At 42.8% G+C, this 17,088-nt stretch overlaps 1 protein-coding gene across 1 annotated transcript; it reads right to left on the bottom strand.

Annotated features, from left to right (window-relative positions):
• Positions 1-14,736: 14,736 nt before the first annotated feature.
• On the bottom strand, positions 14,737-15,774 carry LOC136068184 (uncharacterized). Its single transcript, XM_065774996.1, has one exon. The coding sequence runs from the start codon at positions 15,772-15,774 to the stop codon at positions 14,737-14,739; it is 1,038 nt and encodes a 345-aa protein (XP_065631068.1).
• Positions 15,775-17,088: the final 1,314 nt, after the last annotated feature.

Genomic DNA, 17,088 nt, shown 5'->3' with positions numbered 1-17,088 from the left:
CTCTCCATCTCTAGATCCTTGAGAGGTTTTTAGCCCAAACACATACCACACCCAATCTAAGTGTTAAGTGAGATTTTGGTGCTATTGGGAAGCATTGGAAGGAGCCATTTAGTGGCAGATGCAATTGGGCTAAATTATGGGATCCGAAAAGCTAGAGAAGACAAGAGTCTGAAAAATCCGTTGGTAGCAGGAGCTTGGAGGGCTCAAGTATATGGGGTAGACTAGGCTTGGAGGGATTTTTCTTATTCGTATACTCCAACTTTATTCTCTAGTGGATGAATTTTGACTTGGAGGGTCGCAGAGAGGTTTTTTACTGAGTTCTTCAGTTTCCTCTTTGATAACATGTTTTTGTGTTATCTTGTCTTTGCATCTCTCTTCCTTACTCTTTAAGATTTCATTTTATTGTTCATTGTGGATGGATATTGCTTAGAGTAGTGTAATCGGTTCATTGCGCATATTTACTTTTGTTCTGCACTTTGATAAGTTTGAGTAAAAGCAATCTAGCTATAATTTTTAATTTGGGGTTTGAACAAGCTCTAGTGTTTGCACACTAATTTGAGCTTTCAATTGTTATCAGAGCGGGTACACTTGTTAGATTTCATTATCCTTGTATGATCCTAGACCCTATGTGAGATTGATAGATCTCAATCTCTCAACGCACCTCCCCTACTTTGATGGGAGTAATTATGTTTTTTTGGAAAGTACGTATGCGTACTTTTCTATGTGCTATTGATGAGACCGTTTGGGATTCCATGGAGAATGGGTGGGTGAGACCCACAATAGCCAAAGCCGAATGGGATAAGACTACTCTTGCTTTGTTAAATACCAATAGCAAAGCTATTAATGGTATTTTTTGTAGTGTTTCTACTGATGAATTCCCCAGGATTTCTCATGTGAAGACCGTCAAAGAGGCATGGACCATTCTTAAGACCACTTACGAAGGAACCAAGAAGGTCAAGGATACCAAGCTTCAAATGCTCACTACTCAATTTGAGGAAGTGAAGATGAGCGATGATGAGTCATTTGATTCCTTCTATGGGAGACTCAATGAGATTGTGATTGCCAAGCTCAATTTTGGAGAGAAGATTGAAGATGCCAAAGTGGTGAGAAAGATCTAGAGATCCATACCCAAAAGTTTCTGGGATAAGGTCACTGCCATTGAGGAGGGCAAAGATTTGGATGAGATCAAGATTCAAGAATGTGTTAGATCTCTCCAAACCTACGAGCTCAGACTGCCCTCACATAAGTCCAACAAATCACTTGCTCTCAAAACCATAAATGAGAGAACCGATGAATCCTCTGATGAAGACAATGTTGAAAAGAGCTAGCGTTTCTTACAAAGAACTTCTGAAAATTTCTCAAGATGAAGAACAATGGGAAGTCATTTAGCAAAGGAGAATTCTCATCCTCCAAGAATGACAAAAGAGACTTCAAGTAGAATGATGGGAAAGATTCATTATCTACTCAAGGAATCATGTGCTATGAATGCAATAGCCATGGGCATCTAAAGAAAGAATGTCCAAACTATTTTATTGGAAAGGGTAAAGTGCTTGCAACTACTCTTAGTGACTTGGAGAGTTCAAACTCCGATGCGGAAGGAACTATTCAACTTTTATGGCAATTACCACAGTTGATTCTAAGGATGACTTGAGCGATTTGGTTGATGAACTTGGTGTACATTCTGAAGGTGAAAAAGTTAATGTTTCGGATGATGAGGATATGTACCTCAATGAGAGTGAGAAGAATCTTCAAGAAGTGTACAATGCATTGCTTGAAAATTGTGGCAAATATGCTAAGGTTGCCAAGAGTGCTGCTGAGAAAATGAAGAAAATTGAAGAAGAGCACAAGTCCACTCTTGTTCAACTTAAGGATTCCAAATGTGAAATTGAAGAGCTGAAGGAAGAGTTGTTGAATGCCTACTCCAAAATCAAGTTTCTCAAACTTGAAGTAATTCAAGAAAATGTCAAGGTGGAATGCATCACCATCATTCTTGGGCTATCAGAAGCATTGGAAGGAGCCATTTAGTGGCAGATACAATTGGGCTGAATTGCAAGATCCGGAAAGTTAGAGAAGACAAGATTCTGGGAAGTCCATTGGTAGCAAGAACTTGGAGGGCTCAAGTACATGGGGTAGACTAGGCTTGAAGGGTCTTTTCTTATTCGTGTACTCCAACTTTATTCTCTAATGGATTGATTTCGACTTGAGAGTTGTGAAGAGGTTTTTTGCTGAGTTCTTCGGTTTTTTCTTTGATAACACGTCTTGGTGTTATTTTGTATTTGCATCTCTCTTCTCTACTCTTTAAGCTTTCATTTTATTGTTCATTGTGGATGGATATAGCTTAAAGTAGTGTAATCGGTTCATTGCGCATATTTACTCTTGTTCCGCACTTTATTAAGTTAAAGTAAAAGCAATTTAGCCATAATTTTTAATTTGGGTTTTGAACAAGCTCTAGTGTTTCCACACTAATTTGAGTTTTCAATGAGATGTTTAAGATAACACATAACAAGAGGAAGATAACCTTTTAAAATCAGAGGATTTACCAAGAAAAAGAACTCTCTGACTCTCCACAGAATTCAAGAAAAATGTTCTCTTAAAATCTTCTTTAAATTCAACATTTGAAATGGACATCCAAAGGTATTCCCACCTCGTAGAAAGTACGCTAGTTTGAACATCTTCAAATTTTTTTTAGAATTAAGGAGAGGATGAACTTTTAGAATTTCATCAGGTAAATTTGCTAAGCATTTGTTGTTGATGTCAATATCTTGTTCATACAGCTTCGGCATTTTGGGCCTTGGAATAAGAGCACTGTCTTCCATGATTCAAATTCTGCCTCAAATATATCAGCAAACACAATGTTACATATAGCAAGATCTGGTTGGGTCTAGTTTGTGTGCTATTTGGTCAACCGGCTTCTTAGCTATTGTGTATCTTTAGCTTGTTAATAAATTTCTTTTTTTGGTTAACAATTGCAACAAAAACAACGAGAAGCGTTATCCCAAATTTTGAAATTAGTTATTATCCTTGATAGACTAATTAGGAATCTAGGATCAATCACACTTCTTTTCCTCTACGCTATTCTAATTAAAATATTTATATTGCATTTAAAAAAAAAAAAAAAAACATGCTTGAGTCGGTGATTTTATGACATTATTTTTTTCATTGAGCAGAACATGACCTAATAGAGGAAAAGGAAAGAACTTTTTGTCAACACAGATCCAACCCAAAAGGGCGTATGGGCCCACTTTTAAATTTTTGCTTCTTATTTGTTTGGATTTTTTTTTTTTTCTATTTAAGAAATTTCCTTTCTTTTGAACATATTTATCATGACACACAGTTTTTTTTTTTTTTTTTTTTTGGGGTGTACGTAGCTTCAAATCATTGTAGATTGCCCAAAAGTTATTTTGCACTGCGTTACAATTTGTGCTTTCCAAACAATACAATATATATCCTGTTAATATTCTAGCACCTAAATAATAGAACTATTCTTCTAAAAAAAAATAATAGATGACGGTTCATGTAAAAATATTTAATTTTATCCTAGTTAGGATAAGGAAAATACTAAAAATCCAAATCTTTCATAAAAAAAAAAAATAAAGAATTATATTTTAAGTACAAAAGGAATAGAAGCATGGTTAAAGTAAAAATATTTAATTTTATCCTACTCAAGATAAGAAAAATACTAAAATCCAAAAATATCTTAAAAAATAATAAAGAATCATATTCTAAGTTATTAGTAATATTGTATTAGGTAATAACAATACCCATACAAATAAACATAACAATAATAATAACAATCATTAAAAAAAAAAAAAAACAATAATAATAATAACAATCTTTATGTTTAATCTTTTTTTTTTTTTTTGGGCTTTGTGCTAACATATTGGCTTTGCTGTGGGTTCTCAGCGAGGCGGGTTGGTTTTTCCTTCTCCTCTCTCTGTAGCATAGCTCTCCCTTCTCCGTGAGAATGATGTGTCGTTCCCTCTAGTACTCTATATTACTAGGAGGGCTCTGTTTTGTTTGGTGTATAGTGTGGAGGGTGGTGTGGTGACCATAACTGGTGAGGCACGGAAGATTTGGCATTGCAGTTGAAGAAGTTATTGCTCTCTGAAGCGGAGGGTACGAGATGCTATTTATCAAAGGATAAAAAGCCATTGGAGCATGTGCTTGCTGCGAAGTTTTTCACGCGGAGATCAGTTAACATAGAGGCTGTGGCAAGGACGTTTAGACCAATCTGGCGTACAAAGCGTAAGTTTGAGGTTAGTTTGGTGGGTGACAATATTCTCCTGATAGCATTAGAATTGGAGTCCGATATAGTGAATGTCCTTCAAGGGGAACCATGGGTCTTTGATAGACACTTGGTAGTCTTGCAAAGGTTTGATAGGTCTGTGCCGATCCATGAACTCAGTTTTGATAAAACAAACTTCTAGGTTCAAATTCATAATCTGCCCTTCTTCTTAATGACGATGGAAGCCGCAGTCAGCCTTGGGGAGACTTTGGGTAGCGTTGCGAAATCGAAGGACGTAGCAGAGATGAAAGGTGGTAATTTCGTGCGGGTCCGTGTAGCAGTGGACGTTATGAAACCATTGTGTAGGGGTAGAATGATCACATGGGATCACGGCAGAGAAGGGTGGGTGTCGTTTATGTACGAACGGCTGTCAAATATTTGTTACTGGTGCGGTCACCTCTCGCACGACAATAAAGAATGTGTTGTATGGCTCAGTAGCAAAGGTGAACTTACGAAAGCGGAGCAATAGTATGGTCCATGGCTCAGAGCTCCTCAATTTAATCCGACGAGGAAGACGATAGTCGAAGTGCAAGGTTTTGAGAGTCTGGGTGCTCATCGGAATCCACCACGGGGTAAAGCAGACTATTGCCCGGGCAAACAATCGGTCACCATAGCTGTTACTGATTTGGCTGGGGTAGTTCATTCAGGTGTTGCCGAGAAGCTTCATACTAACTCTAAAATGCCGAAGATGATGGAGGAGGTGAGCAATGGCGGCGATCAAATGGATGATGGACACATGTTTGAAACTGACACAACTGGTGCACAAGACAAAATCTCAGATTTTGAGGCGATGATAAAGAACATTAATGATGCAATCAATACGGAGCCAAGTTTTTCGGTTTCAAAAGCTGGTAATTCAAAGACATCATTGGCTTTGATTGACAAGGATCTTCATTTCGGGAGTAACGAAAGCATAACTAAAGATCTAGGATTTCCCATACAGGTCTTGAAAAAGGAGGAAGATAAGTTGACTACCTAAAGTTCTAGTATGTTCCCCACGGAAGGTAAGTTTGAAATGGATTGGGCTGATATTACTGTGGAAGGAAAAGCAAATAAATATGGGCCCAAAAGAAGTACGGGAAAAGGTAAAAATAATGCTAAACACTAACATGGGCCAACTATAGGAAATGGAGAAACTAAAGGGAAGTCTAAAGGAAGCCCGAAAATGGGGAGTTGGACGAGGCTTCATGTGGGTCCAAAAGTTCAGGATAGGATGGAGGTAATAAAGTTGGAAAGGGGCCAAAGAGAAAAGGTGAGGGTATCATCTCTGAGAATACGTGCATGGGAAAGAAGTAGAGGTTGGACGTGGAAACTAAAAACTTAAGCATTCTTTTAGCAACACACTTGGGATCAGCAGAGGCTGCTAGGCAGCTCCGCTGAGACCAATGAGTCTTATAAGTTGGAATCCCATAATTTTTTTTTTTTTTTTTTTTTTGGAGTATACGTAGCTTCAAATCATTGTAGATTGCCCAAAAATTATTTTGCACTGAGTTACCATTTGTGCTTTCCAAACAATACAATATATATCCCGTTAATATTCTAGCACCGAAGGGTATGATTGGTAGACTGTAATAGGCGCTGTAATGTAATAGTTATTCCTATAGTTTAGTTATTCTTTAGTTTGATTATGTTTTTATTACAAAGAATAATCATTCCTTATGAATAGCTATTCTTCAAAATGAGGAATAATTATTCCTCTTTAAAAGGTTATATTAATTATTTCTTAGTAAGTGCAATAATTTCAAAACTTAATATATTTCCAAATAAACAAACTTTCCATATACATCTAACAATTATAAAAATAAAAAATCATAAAAAATAACATATATCTCTATTAAATTTAAAAATAACAATTTTTAAGGAGATATAATTGTATGAGTAAGAGATTTCCTAAAATAAATGTTAAGTTTCATTCTAATATTATAACTCACAACCAAACTAATGAATATGTTTAGTTATTACATTACAACACATTTTATTCCTAGTAATAAAGATTATAATTCCTGTTGTAATCCCCATTCAGTAGACCAAACGTACCCTAAGTAATAGAACTATTCTTCTAAAAATAAAGTAATAGAAGGACGTGGTTCATGTAAAAATATTTAATTTTATCCTAGTTAGGATAAGGAAAATACTAAAAATCCAAATCTTTCATAAAAAAATAATAAAGAATTATATTTTAAGTACAAAAGTAATAGAGGGATGGTTCAAGTAAAAATATTTAATTTTATCCTACTCAAGATAAGAAAAATACAAAAATCCAAAAACATCATAAAAAAAAATAAAGAATCATATTCTAATTTATTAGTTATACTATATTAGGTAATAACAATACTAATAAAAATAAACATAACAATAATAATAACAATCAATAATCATTTTTTTTTAAATATGCTTTATTTGGATAGGTGCTGGTGATGTAAGAAATGTTTTACTGTAACTTTTAAACAATTTTTCTTTTATCATATATCTATAATTTTTTGCATTTCGTAACATAAATTAATAATCATCTAGTTAGACTAACATATAAACTGTAAAAGAATATTCATGATAAAATTAGAAAATTGATACAATGAAAAATCACTTAGGTGATAACTTTATAAGACTAGTCTATCATGAAACCACCAACGTGACCAATTCTTAGGAATGCTCATTAAGCCATATGGGTGACTCAGCCTGCAATGACTTTGCAGTACTAATTTTATATATTTCCAAGGAGATTACTCTAATATTAAATTATTGTCTAAAACATATTACAATTTTTTTTTTCTTTTTGGGTAAACATTAATGAGTGATCGACATTAATGGTCTAATGCAACTTTATTAGTAGGATATAATGTCATAAAACCATTAGGTGAATCAGCTGATAGACTTTTGAAAAGGCGGTAAAGTAAAAAATAGGAAATAGAGGAAGTGTAATTTTACCAATTAAGAGAGCTCAAAGAGATTAAAATCCAGAGTAAAATTTCAAACATCAAATCTCAAGTTTAATGTAATCATAGAAGGCATCATTGAAAAAAAGTTCCAAGCAATTACAATAGAAATCAAAAGCTCAAGGTATTTAAAATAGAAGCCAACTAAAATGTGTAAACAGGAACTCGAGACCACCTCCCATGTGCTATGGACTTGCCCCTTTGCAAGGAATGTATGGGCTCTGGTCAGAGAAAGAATTCAGAAGAGCAGCAATGGTGTATGATGATGCTGAGAAGTTCACCAGTGAGTCACACAATGCCTTCGCGCTCGTATGTTAACCTACACAAGACAAAGGAGAAAACCTACCAAAGGGCACCGGTGTGGTGCCGGCCAAATGCCCTCCGAAGGTCAAGTTAGAAAGTGTTTTCTCAACTCTAGAGTGCTAGAGAGGGTAAAATAATGCGTACCTTGGTTTGTGAGGGTATTGGGGCTTTTATAGTAATAGAGGGTTAACATCTCTTCCTTGGCGCGGAAGTCTTTTCCTTATAGGACTCTTCTTGTAGAATCCCAAACGTGATGGATAAATCTTCTCCTTATAGGGAAGATCTTCACTAAATATATGAGATTTCTAAGGGGCAAGGATTCTGTTTAGGGCCTTATAAGAATGGGCCGAAATATTCCCACTAAAGGGGCCCAACAGGCCCATGGCTAACCAGCCCACCTCTCTTCGATCCGTCTATATCAGGTCCGTTCACATGAGATCCATCCACTTAAGGGCCCGTGCAAATGACGGGTTCGTCCATTCTTACGTTCGCGGACTGTAGCCGGCCCATACAACCACAATAGGCATCCTAGCGTATATTTTCTCCCTTTCAGTTGCCCCCTCACCCGATGGGTCCGTCACACTTAAGAGAACAGACCCATGGGGTGACGGATTTAAAATCTCAATCATGTCTCCATGACACCTAGGTCCGTGAATTCTCATCCATACACTGCTGGGTCAGAAGTTAACTCATTAATGAGCCATGCCAAATGTCATCCTGTCAATGGCCATTGTTTTGGAACGAGGCGTCGCTTCGTCTTCCGTGCACATGCCTTATAAATATCGATCCTCCGCCCCTCATTTCCCCACTTGTTGCTGGAAGAAATTGTTAGAGCGAGTCCATCACACCTGTCAGAGAACAGTCCGTTCACTCTCTTACCCGTCGCCTGTCACATCTTGCTCACTTCGATTTTCTGGTGAGTTATTTCCTACCGTCCTCTTTTAATTTTTAGCTCTTATTTATTTCTTTTCATTCTATGCACCCGTCGTTCTTTCCAAACCCGTCAGAGTCTTAGCTTTTGTCATTACCTGTAGGCCATGTCTAGTGCGTCGAGTAATCAGTCGGTCGTTCGTGACGGGGCGGATTACGAAGGGGTATACCCGTCAGGTCCCAAAGACCACGATGTCCCGAGCGAGAGTAGTCCGTCATCATCCTCCTCGTCCTCAACAAATGAGGGCCTGGAGATGATCGAAATCCAAGAGGGATCAGCCGACGATGAAGAGCCACTAGTTAGGTCCGTCGTGGGAGCTGATGGACTTAGGGAGTTCATCATGCCCCTAAAGTGGACGGTACACGCCTTCACATTTACTATCAAGGAAGGCCATTTTAACACACTTAGGGCCCGCTACCAAATCCCAGACCACATCCCAATCCGTCTACCCTACATGTCAGAAAAATGTTATTACGAATGAGTAGACGGAGTAGGTGTGTACAAACAGGTGCTTAAAGCTGGCCTTAGATTTTCGTTGAGTTCGTTACACTGCGAACTCTTAAACTACCTAGGTATATCCGTCAGCCAGGTGTCCCCTAACACCTTGAGAGTTTTCATCGCGATGGAGGTTCTGTACGAAGCCATGTCGGATGGTGGGAGGAGGCTTACGATAAGAGAGTTCCTCCATTGCTACCGTCCTGACGAGATAGACAAGTCGAGGGGCATGTATAACTTCGTCCCTAGGAGCCCCGTTCTGAAGGTTATTTTTGAAACCCTGGACTCAAATAGAGACTGGAAGAGCCGTTACTTTTTCATAGAAGGAGACAGTTGGATGTGTCATCTAGGGGAGACGAATTTTATGCCCGTCGACACAGTTTGGGGCATTTTAAACCCATCTGGTATGGCCCGTTGTAAATGACTCCGTGCAGTTTCAATAATTTTTGTAAAGTTTCTAATGCCCATCCTCTTTGATGCAGTTCGACGGCGTCCCCAGATTGCTCTTGAGGAATTCAGTTTCCTTGAAAGAATCTTTTCAAAGACAAAGCCTGAGGAGAGGACGTGGGCCAAGCTCATCAACCTCAACACCATTTACTGGTACTGTGACGGTCCTGAGCTAACCCCAGCGGCTTTAAAGTACGAGAAGCAGACCCGTCTACGTGAGTCCGTCGACCCTTATGACCTGTTTTTACCGTCTTTGTCATTATTATTTCTTAATCCATCTACTTTTTTCAGAGATGGAAGATGCAAAAAGGCGAGCTGCTATAAGACTCCAGGCCGCGAAGAACAAAGAGGCTGGAAAGGACCCCATAGGGACGATCCCCAGCAAGCCTAATCTGAAGAGGAAATTGCCCGTGAAGAGTGACCGTCCTCCAAAGCAGACCAAGGTCCCCCTGGATCCGGTCGTCGGCTTGATGGCTGAGGGGAGCAAGTCGGTCACTCCGGCTAAACACGGTGCGGGCAAGGGTCTGATGACTGGTCCGTCCGACGACCAAAAGAAGCCACCCGTCTTGCTTCGTGAGGATTCCAAGTACACCTTGGAGAGGTTGTCGTCGATCATTACCACCGACGACTACGAGGATCTGGGGAATCACTCGACGGAGGCGATGGGGGAGACGGGCCTCTTCAACATTGCCCAAGTAATTACTCCGTCGTCCTTAGTCCATCCGTTCACCATTTTCTGCCTTTAAATATTTTGCTTACGCATTTTCGTTGTCCCTCAGGCTATGATCATGATGAAAGGCTTGATGGGACGGTGTCTCAACCACGAGACGACCATTGGCCGGATTCGTGGGAAGGCTAAGGTGATGGAGGAGGAGCTGCTCGACCTCAGGGCCTGGAAGGTCGCTCAAGAAAAGAAACTAAAGATGGCTGAGATGGCCCGGGACGAGGCCATCCAGCTGACGGACCGTCTGAAGAGAGATCTGGTGAAGAAAGGCAATGAGGTCCGTCAGGCCAAGGAAGATGTTGTACGCGAGTACCGCGACTCCGACACCCTGATTGCGAAGCTGAGCCTTGTTTTTAACGACGGGTTCGACAATGCACTCCGTCAGGTGAGGGCGTTGTACCTAGAGATAGACTTATCCTCCATCAACGTCACTGCCCCCGAGCCGTCAACCGCCCAGCCCGTTCAGTCGGAAGATACTAATGCTCTTTTCGACGAGAACATCCCCGTCCGTGAAGCTCCTATGGATCAAACTGCTGTGGACAGCCAGGCCAGGGATGTTGGGGACCGTCCAGCTGAAGAGGGAGAGGGAGCTGATCTGTAACAATTTAGTCTTGTTTAATTATTCCTTTTTTTTTTCTTTTTTTTTTTAAGTGTGGAACAATTTTTAATACCCGTCATGTTTGTGGGGTTTGTATATACATTGACCGTTCAGTACGTTTATTTTGTGGAATGCATTTTTTTATTTTTAAAGCGTATTTTTATGTTAAAATGAATTTCGTTCCGCTTATACGATTCCTCCGTTCATTAATCGTTTAACCAAGGATCGTCATCTCTCACAATGATTTGTGTGACTTATAGAAATACCATTTGTTTTAGACTGGTCTGTTTATTGGGTAGACTTAGCTTATTGAACCCGTCCATTGGGTAGACTTAGCTTATTCCATCCTTTTTGGATGATCCGTCCAACTTGCGGACGTTATTCTGGGTCCGTCCATTATGTGGACTTAGAAGTTACCGTCCATTTAGGTTGATCCGTCCACTTGTGGACGCTGTTACTTGTCCGTCCGCTATTTGGACATAGCTACCAGCTTTTTTGGGCGTTCACCACGTGGACAATATTACTGTTCCGTCCATTATCTGGACTTAAGGTTTTCATCCTTAGGATGATCCGTCCATCTTGTGGACAGTCTTAGTAGTTCGTCCATCATCTGGACTTAAGGTTTTGATCCGTCTATCTTGTGGATAGTCTTGGTCCATCCATCATCTGACTTAAGGTTTTCATCCTCTTGGGATAATCCATCCATCTTGTGGACAGTCTTACTGACCCGTCCACCATCTGGACTTGAGGTTTTCATCCTCTTGGGATGATCTGTCCATCTTGTGGACAGTCTTACTGGTCTGTCCACCATCTGGACTTAAGGTTTTCATCTTCTTGGGATGATCCGTCCATCTTGTGGACAGTCTTACTGACCCGTCCACCATCTGGACTTAAGGTTTTCATCCTCTTGGGATGATCCGTCCATCTTGTGGACAGTCTTACTGGTCCGTCCACCATCTGGACTTAAGGTTTTCATCCTCTTGGGATGATCCGTCCATCTTGTGGACAGTCTTTTTAACCGTCTGATATTGAATTCACTAGATTAAGCAGGAAAAATTTAGTTGAGTCTGAAAGAAATCTTTATAGGAAAAAGGTGTCTGCCCCCTTGGGCTTAAAAAGGCACTGGTAGAGAGATTTGTTCAAAGTAAAGAAAAATAAATAAAAATAGTTGTTCAAAGTAAAACTACTGAAAACTTAAGAAATAAGCTGGAAAGTTGGGGAGGGGGGGGGGTTGATGCCCTTTTATGTCGTCTTTATTGGTAGTATCTCCGTAGGTGCTCTGTGTGCCACGGGTGTTGCAATTTCTGCCCGTCCATGGTTTCGAGGTGGTAGGTCCCCTTCCTCTGCCAAGATGAGATCCTGTAAGGTCCTTCCCAGTTTGGGCCAAGTTTTCCTTGTGAAGGATCTTTAGCCGCTCCCATTACCTTCCGTAGCACAAGGTCCCCGATCTGGAAGTCTCGGTGTCTGACTTTGGAGTTGTAGTATTTTGCCATGAGATTTTGGTATTGGGCCATCCTTTGTTCAGCTGTAGCCTGGACTTCGTCGACTAGATCTAGCTGTAGCCGCAAAGCCCCTTCGTTCTTGTCTTCATTGTAGCCCTCCACTCGATAAGTTGTAAGCCCTATCTCCGCTGGAATGACAGCCTCGCTCTCATATGCCAGCCTGAATGGTGTTTCTCCCGTGAGTGTTCTTGCCGTTGTGCGATATGCCCACAAGATACTTGGTAACTCATCGGGCCAGATGCCTTTTGCCCCCTCGAGCCGGGTCTTGATGATTTTGAGCAGGGACCGGTTCATGACTTCAACTTGCCCATTCGCCTGTGGATGTGCGGGTGATGAGTAGTGATTTCTGATGCCTAACTCCGAGCAGAAATCTTGGAATGCCTTGTTGTCAAACTGTTTTTCGTTATCGGAGATGAGTACCCTTGGTATCCCGAATCTGCATATGATATTTCTCCACACGAAACTTCTGATGTTTTTCTCCGTGATAGTTGCTAGAGCTTCCGCCTCAACCCACTTAGTGAAGTAGTCGATCCCTACCACCAAAAATTTCAGTTGTCGCGCAGCCGTCGGGAGAGGGCCCATGATATCTAACCCGCATTGGGCGAACGGCCAAGGGGCCGTCATGGGTGTCAGTTCTTCGATTGGTTGCCTAATTAGGTTACCGAACCTTTGACATTTGTCCTAAGTCTTGACGTAGGCTTGTGCGTCCTTCTGCATTGTAGGCCAATAGTATCCTGCCCGGATCAGTTTGTGTACTAAAGACCGCGCCCCCAATTGGTTTCTACAGATACCTTCATGGACCTCTCTCATTACATAGTCTGCTTCCTCGTGGCCCAAACACCTTAGGTATGGTCGTGAGAATCCCCTTTTGTATAAGACGTCATTGATTATTATGAACTGCGAGGCCCAGATTTTCAATTTTCTTGCTACGTCTTTGTTGTCTGGGAGCATGCCTTCCTTCAGGTAGGCCGTTAGTGGCGTAGTCCAATCGTATTCTGGGTTTACTTCCTGCACTTCAGCCCTAATGTTAATGATTGAGGAATTCTGGATGAACGACATCACCCGGTCGGGGGCCGTCATGACCTCTGCGGAGGCGGCTTTCACGAGTCGGTCAGCACATTCGTTCTCCTCCCTTGGGATTTGGACAAATGTGACCTGGAGGGAGTCGATCCGTCTTTTGACTTCTTCCAAGTATTTCTTCATCTTTTCCCCCTGCACTCATAGACGCCACTAATCTGACTGACTATTACCTGCGAATCGCAATGTACAACCATGGTCTCGGCGCCTGCTGCTTTCGTCAGGTCTAATCCTGCCAATAATGCCTCATATTCGGCCTCATTATTGGTTGTTGGGAAGTCCAATCGGATCATGCACTCGATTTTATCTCCGTCAGGGGTTTGAATTACTACCCCGGCACCTCCAACTTGCCTGTTTGATGATCCATCCGTGTGGATGTTCCATTGTCTGAGGGTTTGTGGCTCCTGCTGCTCCGTTTGCGTGTATTCGGCGATAAAGTCAGCCACTGCTTGGCCCTTTATTGCGGTTCGCGGTCGGTAATGTATGTCAAACTCGCTCAGCTCTATCGCCCATAGGGCTATTCGTCTGGCTGCTTCGGGGCTGCTCATTGCCCTTTTTAAGGGTTGATTTGTTAGGACGATGATGCTGTGGGCTTGGAAGTATGGTTTCAGTTTTCGGGCTGCGGTTATCAGTGCGAAGGCGAGCTTTTCCATGTGGGGGTACCTTTCTTCAGCCCCCCGAAACCCCCTGCTTATGAAATAGACGGGTCACTAAGTCCCTTCCTCTTCCCTTACTAGGGCCGCGCTTACTGCCACCTGCAAAGCTGCTAGGTATAAGTAGAGGTCTTCTCCTGGTTTGGACGGGCTGAGCAAGGGTGGCGAGGCAAGGTATTTCTTCAGATCTTCAAATGCCTTCTGGCACTCCTCTGTCCACTCGAATGATTTCTTTAGGACGCGGAAGAACGGTAGACACATGTTCGTTGCTTTTGAGACGAACCAGTTCAAAGCGGCAACTTTGCCGTTCAAGCTCTGTACGTCCTTTGCTGTCCTAGGCGGTTCAAGCTCCATGATGGCTCGTATTTTCTCTGGATTGACCTCTATCCCTCTTTGTGATACCATAAAACCCAAGAATTTTCCTGCTGTTACCCTGAATACGCACTTGCCCGGATTCAGTTTCATGTTGTATGACCGTAAGGTATCGAACGTCTCCTGGAGGTCGTTCAGGTGATCTTTTTCGAATGGGCTCTTGACCAGCATGTCGTCGACGTAGACCTGTACGTTCCTCCCTATCTGGTGTGCGAACATTTTGTCCACTAACCTTTGGTACGTTGCCCCAGCGTTCTTGAGTCCGAATGGCATCACCTTATAGCAAAAGAGGCCTTGGCTGGTGACGAAGGACATTTTCTCCTGATCAGATTCCTCCATCTTGATCTGGTTATAGCCCGAGAAGGCATCCATAAAACTTAGGAGCTGGTGTCTGGCCGTGGAGTCGACCAGTGCATCTATCCGTGGGAGGGGTAGCTATCCTTTGGGCATGCTTTGTTAAGGTCCGTGAAGTCAACACACATTCGCCACTTTCCACTAGCCTTCTTGACTATGACCACGTTCGCCAACCACTCCGGGTAATATACTTCCCTAATGAAACCCGCCTCGAGTAGTTTTCCGACCTCTTGCGCTATTGCTCTGTCCCGTTCAGGAGCGAACACTCGCTTTTTTTGCCGGACTGATGGGGTTGAAGGGTTCACGTTCAGCTTGTGTACTATGACAGAGGGATCGATCCCGGGCATGTCTTCGTGGTTCCATGCGAAAACGTCTTGGTTCCTCTTGAGGAATGTTATGAGGGCCTGGCGCACAGGCTGGCAGGCCAATGTTCCTATTCTGGTTGTCCGTTCTGGTTTGGATTCGTTGAGTGTTACCTCCTCCAGCTCTTCGACCGGTTCTGCGACCGCCCGCTGTTCTTCTATGCACATCGCCTGATGGTGATCTTCCATTTCTAGCATGGCAATGTAGCATTCTCGGGCGGTTGCCTGATTCCCTCGCAATTCCCCAATCCCGTAGTCCGTTGGGAACTTGATCATTAGGTGGTATGTTGATGTTGCTGCTTTCCATGAGTTAAGTGTGGGCCGTCCGAGAATACCATTGTAAGCGGAAGAGCAGTCCACCACGAGGGACATTACATTCCTAGTGAGTTCTTGCAGGTAATCGCCCACCGTTACAGGTAGTGTGATGGAGCCTATTGGGAATACCCTGGTCCCCCCGAAACCGACAAGTGGAGCGCTCGCTGGCATCAATCGTGCTCTGTCTATCCCCATTTGCTGGAATGCTGGATAGTATAGAATGTCTGCTGAGCTGCCGTTGTCGATTAGTACTCGGTGGACGTTGTAGCCCCCCACACGTATGCTGACGACCAGCGCATCGTCATGTGGATGATGGAGTCTCCTTGCGTCTTCTTTGGTGAATCCAATGATAGGGCTCTCCACCCGTGTGGTATTAGGCCTCGAGCCTGTTAGATGGACATTCAGGACCGATCTGAGGTACATTTTTCGAGCTTTTTTGGAAGCACCGGTAGACGCGGTCCCTCCCACTATCATCCTGATGTCTCCGAGGGGGGGTCTGGGACGCTCGTTATCCCGTCGGGGGGCCGGCTCTTGGCGATTATGATCCGCTCTCTCTTTGTTGACGAACTTCTGCAACTTCCCTTGTCTAATGAGGGCTTCAATCTGCTGCTTTAGGTCGTAGCAATCGGCTGTGTCGTGGCCATGATCTCAGTGGAAATGACAATATTTGTCTCGCGGCCGTTTGCTTGGGTCGCTCTTTAGTTTTCCCGGGAATGTTAGTGTCTCCTCATCTTTGATTTGCATCAAAACTTGGTCAATCGGGGCGTTCAGGGGGGTGAAACTTGTGAACCTTGCTCCTGGGGGCTTAGTGCGTCTTTCGTCCCTTCTGTCTCCTGTCCTTGGTCTTTTCTGCCCTTGATCCTGACGCACGTCTGCCTGGCGTTCCCTTTTCCTGGGCCTTTCCTCCCGTGCAAGTAGTGCATCTTCCGTGTTCATGTACTTGGTGGCCCTGTAGAGTACCTCTGACATGGTCTTGGGGTCGTTTTTGTATAGTGAAAACAAAAACTTGCCCTTCCGCAATCCGTTCGTGAAAGCTGCCACCAGTATTTTGTCATCGGCTTCATTTATTGAGAGCGCTTCCTTATTGAAACGGGTTATGTAGGATCTTAATGTCTCGTCTTCTCTCTGCCTGATGCTCATTAAGCATGCTGTGGACTTCTTGTACCTGTGTCCCCCTATGAAGTGCGAGGTGAACTGAGCGCTTAATTCTTTGAAAGTGCTGATGGAGTTCGGCGTCAGCCGACTGAACCAAATCCTCGGGGTCCCTTCAGTGTGGTTGGGAAGGCTCTACACATGATTTCGTCCGGTACCCCTTGTAGATGCATCAAGGTCTTAAATGTCTCCAGGTGGTCTAGAGGATCCTTGACCCCATCATAGCTCTCTATTTGTGGCATCCGGAACTTGTGTGGTAGGGGGAAGGAATTGACAAGGCCGGTGAATGGAGAGTCAGTCCGGTTCACTAGGTCGTCCAGGTCGCTGGACACTCGTCCCTTTAGGGCGTTCATCATGACTTCCATCTGTTCTTTCATCGCCTGCATCTCTGCGAACATAGGCGGAGTAGTCGCATCCGTGAGGGATAGGAGGCTCATGTTTTGTCGTTCTGGCCTGCTTGGGGCGTTACTCCCTTCAGGCCCTTCTCGTTCTCTTTGCATGGCGCTGGTACCTTCCTGATCCTCCCTTTGGTTGTGGGGTGCTATGTTTCTTTGACGCAGCTGTTCTTCTAGGTCGTGATTTTGT

This window comes from Quercus suber, unplaced genomic scaffold (genome assembly GCF_002906115.3).
Source record: "Quercus suber isolate HL8 unplaced genomic scaffold, Cork oak 2.0 scaffold_7, whole genome shotgun sequence".
Taxonomy (NCBI): Eukaryota; Viridiplantae; Streptophyta; class Magnoliopsida; order Fagales; family Fagaceae; genus Quercus; species Quercus suber.
Note: the sequence above shows the minus strand (reverse complement) of the source record. Positions and strands in the feature narration are given on the sequence as shown.